Below are 10,594 nucleotides of genomic sequence, written 5' to 3'. Positions count from 1 at the left end.
GTTAATAGTGTGATGGCTAAAAGTATATATATATTTATATTATAGAAGATTCAAAAAAATTTAAAATATTTTTAATATTTTTTAAAATTATAAAATTACAGTTGGAGACTTATATATTAATCCTCAATTTATATAGCTGACGCGGCGCAACCATTTTTTTTAAAAAAAGTTTTCTCGTTTGTATTCTTTCAATATATATAGCTGATTTGACACAAACATATTTTTTTCCAAATTTTTTTCCTTTTTTTTTATTNTTTTTTTATTTTTTTTCTTTTACATATATTAATCCCTAATATATATAGCTGACATGGTGCTACCATATTTTTTAAAAAAAGTTTTCTCGTTTGTATTCTTTCAATATATATAGCTGATTTGACACAAACATATTTTTTTCCAAATTTTTTTCCTTTTTTTTTATTTTACAAAGAACCTGTAAATCTTTCACAGTATTTAAAAAAAAAATTTACTTGTAACCACCAAATTACCAAACTAGATCATAATAGAACTTCTATGTCTTGTAAAAATGAGACATAAAAGATGCGAACGCAAGGATACTCAAAACCCAGGCCTACTTCGTGTGATTGCGATGTTTCGACATACCTGTAAACACTCAAAAAAAAAAAAAAAATCCAAGAACACTACAATTTTTTTTCTCCTTCCATACAATAAAATTATAGTGAAAATCACCTCCAACGATCAATTGCCATCACAATTTTATATCATTAGAGGATGAAAGCTTGAAAGTGCTTTTGATTTTTTTTTTTTGTTTTTTTTCAAAAAACCAAACCAAGTGCTCTGGGCAAATCCAAGTTAACTTAAGATTCTAAATGAGTCATTTAAATGGTATTTACAAAAGTATTTAAGCATCCCCAGGGCTGCTGTAAAAATTACAGACAAAAGAAAAGGAATTAACCTTTTTCCCTTTACAAGAAGCCAAGTTTCAAATGCTGTATAAGATTTTTCTTTTTTCCTTTTTTTGCATTTTTTTTTTGTGTGTTTCACCTTACTATTTCCTATAATCACATAATAAATATGTTATCCGTGAATTGGCTAATTTCAGAAGCACCCCAAGAAGCCCAGTTCACTGCAGTACCCACAAAAAGCTCCCAAAACCATAAGTCGACTGCGAGGACCGACGAAAAGATGAGCAAAGCCAAAGTCTGGTACCTGTTCAAAGGCCAACCAGAGAGCTTAGCCAATGTCTTCAAAAATGGCAATGAGTTGATCTCGAGCTCGCGGTTTCTTATAGACCACGCGGTTATCCACTCGACTTGAGTGGGGATCATATCAAACTCTTCCCTTAATCGCCGCCCTAGATCCGGCATATGCCCGCCTCCGTATAGAACTGCTATTCTCTTGTACCCGTTATCGATTGCTCTTTTTAGCTCCTCGGTGGCGACCCTATTTCGTTCACCGATGATCACTGATTTTTCTTCTATGGTAGAGGTTATCTCTGTAAACCTTCACAACGATAGGCAAGGCAGTGAGAAGGTGAATATAAGCTCACTAGGAAAAAAAATAAAACATCCTAACAAGGTATAGGTTGATGATTTATAATCGAATATCAGTTATGCATTTAGATGAGATAACATGCATGTCTTCTCCGATTCTCTGCTTCCTCTAAATAAAAGACCCATTTTCAACCAATAATACTCCCACATAATAATGGTAACATCTAAAAAGCTGTAGAACCGCAAAGCAATAGAAACACTATTTCAGCCCATAGTGCCTGTTTGGAATAGCTTTTCAAACAGCTTCTATACTCCAAAAATCAAAAGTAACAGACCTACTCAAGCTGTTAGTGTTTCTTTAAACAGATCTGCTCAAGCAGCACATTTGAAGAAGCTCTAGAAGGGCCAAACAGGGCCCTTAGACGACTATAAAAATTTGAAGCCAGAGGAAGAAGCACTAAATATGCAAGATGAGGTAGTATTACAGTTATAGAGAACATTTTAAGATTCAAGAAGCTGCATGCTATTTTGGTGAATTCATATAACAGTCAAAACTGCAGTCAAGTACTCACTCAGAAGTTAATCGCCTAGCCAAGAAAATCTTCATAGCCGCTCCTAAATCTAACCGGGAAAGTGCCTCTAACTCGGGATATTCTCTGGTTGGGCTTTCTATTGGAGAACAAACACCACTGATAATGAGAAGCCCAACAAGCGGCATGGGAAGCACACGCGAAGCCCATAGTAACTTAGATCTCCAAAAGCCGAGACCGTCTGGTATAGAAACCGGCTGCACCAAAGCTTTTGTAGACTTCATGGTCATGTCCCTTGCAAATGTAAAGAAGCTTTCCCCTTTCTCAAGCTGGAAAATAACAGAAGACAGAAGTTAAGGCAGGTTTTTAATGTTTTGAGGTGTAGCACGTAAATAGAAGAAGGCATAAAATGACTTAAGTTTGTTCAAACACAGGGCAAATCAGTCCATTTAAACTTGCAAAGAATTTCATTCGCACACAAAAGAGTAAGTAGCGGTCTAGAGGGAGAGAGCGCATGATTGATGGGAGAATTTGTGCAAAAACTACAGAGCATCAGCAAAGCAGTTCAACACTTCTTGCGGTGGCCAAAGTAACTATTTGAATGCAAAAATTTAGACCCCCTCAACTTTTCTACATTCTGATTTAAGTTATTTCTTTAGGTGAACATTAAACAGTTCCGCTCTTTCAAGTGACAAAGCTGCAGGTTCGTTAAAGATTAACAGTTAACAGAGCCATTAACTTTAATGGATTAACTTTAATGGAATCCCAATTCAGCTAATGGAAACAAGTTGAATAAAAGTGAGCAAAAGTTGAGGGGGCATAGAAATAAATAAATAGATAAAGTCGAAATGTCTATTTCAAAATGGCCTAATGTTCAGGGTATCCACATTTTTAACCTATACTAGTTACTTGAAGCTTCTCCCGAACCCTCAGAGGCTCACAATCAACTTAGTGAGTAGCGATAACTAATAGCAAGTTAGCTTTTCAGAGAAAAGAACACATTTCTTTGACGCTAGTCTGCTCTGTTATGCGATAACATCCATTCAAAGAGTTCGTAATGACTTTTACTGCTAAAAATAGAAGGTAATATAGAAATGAAATAATGAAATAATAAACAAAGGCAAGTAAAAATGAAAATTCACCTGAAGCAGCTTGAATGTCTCATAGTCAAGGTCAGCGTGAAGCCAGTTTTCACTGTCGTAATCTAGGCAATCTAACTGAAAATCCAACGAAAGAATACGTGCCATTTGCCTTTGTATAAAACCAAGAATATTAAAGCCTTTAGACCGTGAAGCTTTAAGCCTCTTCGTAGATGTTGAGTTTCTCCTATTCTCTAAAATTTCTCTACTAGCGACCATTTCATAGAGAATGATATCATAATATTCAAGTCCCTTCTGAAGTGTTTCAAAGTACCTGGATACAGAAATTAGCGACAAGTAAAATTTTAACTGGTTGATAAGCCAATAAAAATTCAGATCCACCATAGTAATGGTGTAAATCGCGAAACTTTCATTCCGAACCATTTCAACTAATGCAAGATGTATTAGCACATAGCCTTCAAGGGGCGCATAAAGTTCCTACAGCGAAAATCTTTTCCGTGTGGTGTCACTAGATAAATAATCAAAAGGAAAATTGATTTCTCAAGGACTATAATCAGATGTTTGAGAATGCCAATAATATTCCTGGTCACCGGCTCATGTTAAAGGTGAATTAACATATTAAGACCTGAAGGTTCAAGCTTAGCTGCTGATCACTTCATTTGAATGGTAATTCGGAATCTTTTTTCGATTCAAGTAGTGATGAACAGCTGAGATTGAGGCTTCAGATTACTTCAATTCTTAAAATGGCACAATTAAACGTAATTTCATCGAATTGGACAAAAACCTCTCTCTTTTACAAACAAATACCAGATGTACTACGCAATTAACTTATAATCTCAGGGACATTTCCACATACTGCTTATCCGCAATGTGAATTGTCGACACCAGATCCACCTGTAACGACGAAAACACCCACCAAATCAACACAAAACGTACACACCACCAACAAAAACAAAAGATTCGAGAGAGAAAATCATAAGAAGCGAATCACCTGAAGGAGAGGGTTGAGGAGCAACCACGGGAGCTTCTTCCGGTAACTAACGACGGCGGTTTGCAGCTCTCCGGCCTCGGCCTCGGCGCTGCCTCCGCCGCCGCCGCCGCCGCCGCCGCGCCGGAACCTCATGAAGTCGGAGATGGAGTTGTTCTCCGAGAACCTCTCGGATTCGGCGGCGGCGGCGGAGGCGCGGATCGGGGGCGAGGGTCTGGGGAGCGACCTCGCGGCGTAGGGGACGGTGCGGCGGAGAGGGAGAGGGGACGCATAGTAGGGTTTCGGTTTCGACGAGGGTTTCGAAAGGGGAATCGATCTGGGGGGCGAGGGTGCGGTGGTGAGAGAGGAGGAGAGCATCGGGTTTCGATTGAGGAGAGAGAGAGAGAATGAGAGAGAGATGAGGGAGGAGTGCATATTTAGCTTTGTGGTAGTAGCGCTGCGCACGAAAGAGCATAGGGAGAGAGGTAGGTTCACCACATGGTGCACGAGGAGCAATTATTATTTCCTGCACCCGGTTCATCCGTACATATCATGCACTGCAGCTAAAAAGGAATGTAGGATGTAGATGTACACCCATCCATTCTAAGATAGAATGAATTTCATTAATTATATTTTATTAATTACATGGATATGATTAGTAATATCACTTTCATATTTTAATTTTCTCATACAATCTACAAAGTCTAAAGAGCCACTACAAGTAGTCCAATAGTTTGGTTCTTAAATCTCAACTGTAACATCTAAAATTTGAACTCTCGTATAAAATAAAACGAGCTTTTCCTTCAATTTTCGCTTTAAATGCAGTGAAGTAGATCATTAAAACCATCCAAAACACCTATGTATATAACCTATCTGAAATTTTTTTTCGTTCAATAAAGCTCATAGTCAATTTATTCGTCGAAAAGTAGAGCTTGATTATAAATGAATAATTTTGAGAAAGTAACAAATAAAAGAACATTTCCACAAAAGAAAATATGGGAACGAAAATATCTCTAAAACTAAATGGGAAAGATGAAAGTGATGGTCCCAAACCTAAGAAACGAAAAGGAAAAAATATATAGAACAGTTTCTTGTACCTACACATTTACTAAAAAATAAATCAAGCTCTCTTAAACTTTAAGCCCCATGCAGGTTATAAAAAACAAAATAAGAAATAATATAAAGGGAAAAGCAATCATCGAGATCTCGATCTTAATCTGGCTCCAGACTTCAAACCATACCGAAATGTTTTCCTTTCTAAATTCACCAAGCTTCGAAGGTTGTATTTAAAGACGATGATGCCCGGCGAAAAAAGAAGGAAAGAGTTTGAGTGGAGAAAGAAAAAAGCAAGAAAGAGACAAATATCTAGATGATTGTGAAAAAAAAAAAAGTAGAAAAAAGAATGACTTCATACATAGAGAGCAGAAAAATCGAACCTACTGGTTGGACTTTGGCTAGAAATCTGACCAAATCTAGCCAATGGCGGTGAGGTGGAGGGGGCTATTGAGAACCTATCTACATACTTTAATTCTTCTTTTAGCTTCTCTATTTTGAAAAGTAATAATAAAATTTGAAAAAAATTAAACCTAAAAGCATAAAAAGAAACTAGCTCCAATTTAAAGCTTTTCTAAAAAAAAAAATCATTACTTAAAGAGATAGCACTCATGCAAAAACACCGGGCGGGTCCAACAGGCTTTAAAAGGCCTCAAAAGAAAAAAGAAAAGAAAAAGATGTCGGATGATTTTTTTAAAAAAAGAAAAAGAAAAATCCAAGTCCATGTAGAAAGGAAAATCGTTAGCATTTTGTTATTTGTACAACAAAAGTAATACAATATTGGCAAGTAAGATTAGACACAATCAACTCTTTCTGCTTTTTTGGGTTGGCATGGAAATTGTCTTCAATACAAACAACAACTTCTCAAGTCAGAATAGGGGTGCAATGTGGGCCAAAACGGGCTGGCACGGCCCACATTACCTGGGCGGAAGTGGGCCAGAGGTTGGCCCATCTTGGCCTGGATTCGCATTCGGGCCAGGCCGGGTCGTGCGGGCATGATGCTATGAACCGCGGCCCAGCACAGCCCAGGCCCAGAAGGTCCAGGCCGGGCCGGATCTGGACGGCCTTTGGGTCGGTGTTTTAAAATTTTATTGTTTTTTTTTTTTTTTAAATAAATTTTGAAAGTATGATCAATAAAGTATTTCTATTTAAATCTATATTTTTATTACAATTTTTTAAATTTATAAATATTATTATTATTATTATTATTATTATTTTAAAGATGAATTAATAGGGCTTTTAGTCCAACAGACTAAATAATTTGGTCCGATGGACCAAAACCTGCTGACCTTGGTAGGAGAGAGCTCATAACCCAAGCCCAAGAAAAGTTGCCTTGGGCTTGGGGTATGGGCGGTGCTGGCTAGGTTGGCACAGCCCAAGCGGGTCGTGCTCTAAAGGGCCACACGGTCCAGACTCGTTACAGACCGGGCTGTATCAGGCCATTGGGTCGAAAAGAAATACGTCCAGCACGACCGTAATCATCAGGATGGGCCATCAAGATGGGCCGCCCTGGCAAGAGTGCTACAGTATTAGTGCCGGGCTGCAACCTGACCCGAGGCCGTGCCGGGGCAGGCAGCCTGGCCCGTTTTACATCCCTATGTCAGGACCAGTAAATTTCAATTTTTGAATAAACAATAGCTTCATCTTCATATTAAATAATCAATATCAGTATACTAAGACATAAGACGGAAAAAAAAAAAAAAAGAAAAGAAAAAGAAAAGGTAAAAAAATAGAAACATCAACAAATTTACAACACATAAATAACAATGTTTTATCTACCGGTGTCGATGTATCTGCTATCTTTTCCTCAATCTCTATATCTGCATTTCAGTTGTACTATATCCCAAATAATTTTCGTATGCTGTCCTTTTCTTTTGTTCTCTTCTTGCTGAACGGCCATTGGTGGCCTTACTCTTCTGGATGTTCTTATTTCACCGTATTGGCGATAAGTTTTGAAATAGTTCCTTAAACTACTTGAACTCCAGATTAAACTCTCGTGAGGTTCAAAGCTTGTGGATAGATCCCTCATGGGGATTCCTATTACCAGGCACTGAACTCGAATTATAACTCGAATGTACGTGTCAAAATATGGACTATGGGACTTTTTTTGAGAGAGAGATAGGTAGCACGCTACCCGCTTCGTTTATTTCATTTAGAAATAAACTTAGCTAGAAATGTGAATCAACTAGAATTTGAACTTGGGTCTCGGGTACCAACCATCAAGCCCTTTGCCACTTGCTGGGACGGTCGGTATGGACTATGGGACTTAGTTTAGATTTTAACAGCACACATAAGTTAACTGATCATGAAATGCTAACTAATCCAGCATATTATTTTTTTCTGGTTTACTCAGAACCAGTTGTTAGCAGGCTACTGAGTGAGAGTGATAAAAATGAATTCTACAAGTGGAAAAGAAAGAAAGAAAGAAAGAAATATTCCAATTTTTTGAAAGATAAACTAACATGCAGGCAGGATATGCTGGTTTTAGAATCATTAAAATTACCACATTTGCAATGGCCTAAAGATGAAAAATCAAACTCTTTTTATTATAAAAAATATAGTATATGCAAATATTTCTAAAGTTTACGCACGGTTTGACTGAGACACCCACGGCAATCAGAGACGAATACAAGACTCGATTATAAGGAGAACCAAAATACATACAAATTAAAACTTCAGCAAATAAACAAGAGCTACCTAATCAAATTTTTGATAAGAAAATATGGTGACTAAATAATTAGTGTAAAAAAATATTATCCTTTTTTTATTTATACTTACTTACTTCTAATTATTTTTTTTATATTATTTCACTCAAATAACTTTAAAATTTACTAAATCTAATTTCTTAATTTTTAGTAAATACAATTATGACAATTAATGACTATTAGTTGACAGAACTATTAAATTTAATATAATTTTTAATTTAATTAAATAAAAAAATTTATCTAAAATAATTAGAAACTATGAAAGTACTAAACAAAAATAAAAAAATAAATTCAGAGTTGAGATAGAGAGCATTATATTAGCGTTAAGAATTTTTTTAAAAGAGAATTAGTCGATATACTTTTGAGATTGGATAAAAGTAAATCAAGTATTCTTTTGACCTAAGGCACCACCAACAAAAACAACGGACCAATTCTCTTGACCTAAACTCTACTTTTATGAATCACACGTTACATTGAACAGTTCAGATCGGAATAGTATTTTTTAAAATTAACATTTAAAATATCAAATTACGTAAATAAAGACGTACAAATTTTGAATCCCTATCCATTTGAAAAACTCCAAAATAAAGGCACACTGGGTCACATGACCTAGCAGATTACTAATCATTACAAGACAAAATTTTTTTTACTTATTTATTTATTTATTTGTCCTTTAAAATTGGCAAAAATGTTTTTATCCCTATTTCTCTTCGGAAAATAAAAAAAAAGCCAGGTCAAGTCGACAAATCAAAAGTCATTCCCAAAATATGAATAAAAAAGGGTCAAATGGTGTAGTTAATGCCCCTATATTTGGTTTGACTTTTCATCATCTGATTTTCAATAATATAATGTTTTAAATATTGAAACAATACGCAACGAAACGAAAATTCCCACAACTAAATTTGTTTTTTAGACTATTCATTTAGTCCCACGCGCATATCTTAATGATCACTTGTCAATGAATAATTCTACTCCCATTAACAAAAAAATTATTGCATGCATGTATTGCACCATGCACTGCACCCTAAGATTTTATTGTAGATATTATAAAATTAGAACTTAATTTGTTAGATGATTTTTTTGTATTAGATGAGTTTAGTGAAATTTGAAAAGACATATATTGAGATTGTAAACTTTGGACGTTTATTTCTTACAAGTGATTGATTTTTGTTTACATATTTTATTTACGTGAGGATGTTAATATATATTTTTTAATATATTCGTTTTCGATTGGTTTTTTGAGTAATATGATATTAGAAGCAATTATGAACCTCTTTATTTCGTGAGATTATGATTTCAATTCCCATATTCAGTACAATTTGTAAAATGTTTTCAATTCCTAATAGTTTACTGTTTGTAAAATGCCTTAAAATAAAAACTGATTGCAAAGTAAAAATATGCTAAACTATAAGAGGTAAATTACAAAACTCGTGACTAGTGCGTATTACATTGTAGGTCATATCTAATTAATAGAGAATATTGAATTGACTATTCAGCATTTCAAAAATTTGATTTTATTACCCAGCTTTTTAATATATTGGATTTGAACCGTTACATCTTAATCTGTCACTAGGTTTATATTTGACACTCAACTACGTCTAGTATTCCTCTATATTTTCTATACCCATACAACGAATTTACTTTACTAGTTCAACGCATCTCTAGAGTTCACATAACACTATGCTCATGCATCCTAAATTCAAAATTCTCAATCACAGTTATCTATTTCTAAATTAGAAAGCATGCAAATTACATGGCATTATATATACTTGGATCCTAACATGCAATAAATATATTTGAAACGTGCATAATTACGCGTGCGCGCGCGCCCACACACACACACACATATATATATATATATAGAGGGCTCCGTGCTTCCACTTTGTTTTCGATGTTCGGACTTTCGAATCGACGATCGACTTCGTTAAACTTGATTTAGAGTATTTGAAGTATTCAGAAAATAAATTTTGCGATTTTTCGATATCATTTTCCTAGTGATCGAAGTGGCTCAAAATCAACGGCTGAAAATAAATATCTTACAAAATATGATGATATGACATTAAAATTTTAGATCAAAATTATTGAACTTGTTTTATATGGTATAAAGAATTTTCTATCAAAATTTCATGTGATTTGGATATTTCCACACCGTTAAACTTGCAACCGGCTCACCACGGCCGTTAAAATTATTGATTTTGAGCCCCTTGGATCACTAGGCAAATGATATCGAAAAATCGCAAAATTTATTTTCTAGGTACTTCAAATACTCTAGATCAACTCTAACGGAGCCGATCATCGATTCGAAAGTCCGAACATCGAAAACTACTTGGAAGCACGGAGGCCTCCGTGCTTCCAGAAGCATACCAGCCCACTATATATATATATATATATATATATATATATATAGTCCGTCTCCAGTACTTTCGAAAGTACGGGAGGCCCCGTGCTTGTAAATTGTTTTCGATGATAGGACGTCCGATTCGACGATCGGCTCTGTTAGGTATGATCTATCCTATTGGAACTATCTAGAAACCAAAATTTAGATTTTTTTGACATCATTTACTAAGCGATCAAAAGGTCTAAAAAATGACTAGTTTAACGACCGATGTGGCACATTTTTAAGTTCAACGGTGTAGAAGTATCCAAATTACATGAAAATTTAATAGAAAATTCTACTTAACATCAGTAGCAAGATCAATACTTCCGATTTAAAATTTGAATCCTTTATCACAGTTTTTTATGAGATTTTTATTTTTAGCCGTTCATTTTGAGGCCACTCGTTCACTGC

General features: G+C 35.2%; 1 protein-coding gene across 1 annotated transcript; it reads right to left on the bottom strand.

The window, feature by feature from the left end:
* LOC109717825 lies at nt 797-4,494 on the bottom strand. The gene is made up of 5 exons (XM_020243756.1): nt 4,073-4,494; nt 3,938-3,975; nt 3,124-3,394; nt 2,024-2,310; nt 797-1,461 (listed from the first exon to the last, which is right to left on the bottom strand). The coding sequence occupies exons 1-5, from the start codon at nt 4,481-4,483 to the stop codon at nt 1,020-1,022; spliced, it is 1,449 nt and encodes a 482-aa protein (XP_020099345.1). The 5' UTR covers nt 4,484-4,494; the 3' UTR covers nt 797-1,019.

The sequence above is a fragment of the Ananas comosus genome, linkage group 1 (genome assembly GCF_001540865.1).
Source record: "Ananas comosus cultivar F153 linkage group 1, ASM154086v1, whole genome shotgun sequence".
Lineage (NCBI taxonomy): Eukaryota > Viridiplantae > Streptophyta > Magnoliopsida > Poales > Bromeliaceae > Ananas > Ananas comosus.
The sequence above is the reverse complement of the archived record's forward strand: the minus strand, read 5'-3'. Positions and strand labels throughout refer to the sequence as shown.

Excerpts from the sequence above, each read along its gene's own strand:
- LOC109717825 (XM_020243756.1), bottom strand. The coding sequence starts at position 4,483 with ATGCACTCCTCCCTCATCTCTCTCTCATTCTCTCTCTCTCTCCTCAAT. Across the intron at positions 3,976-4,072 it reads TCCTCAACCCTCTCCTTCAG|GTGGATCTGGTGTCGACAAT; the intron begins GTGATTCGCTTC and ends TCGTCGTTACAG. Across the intron at positions 1,462-2,023 it reads GCTAGGCGATTAACTTCTGA|GTTTACAGAGATAACCTCTA; the intron begins GTGAGTACTTGA and ends ATCGTTGTGAAG.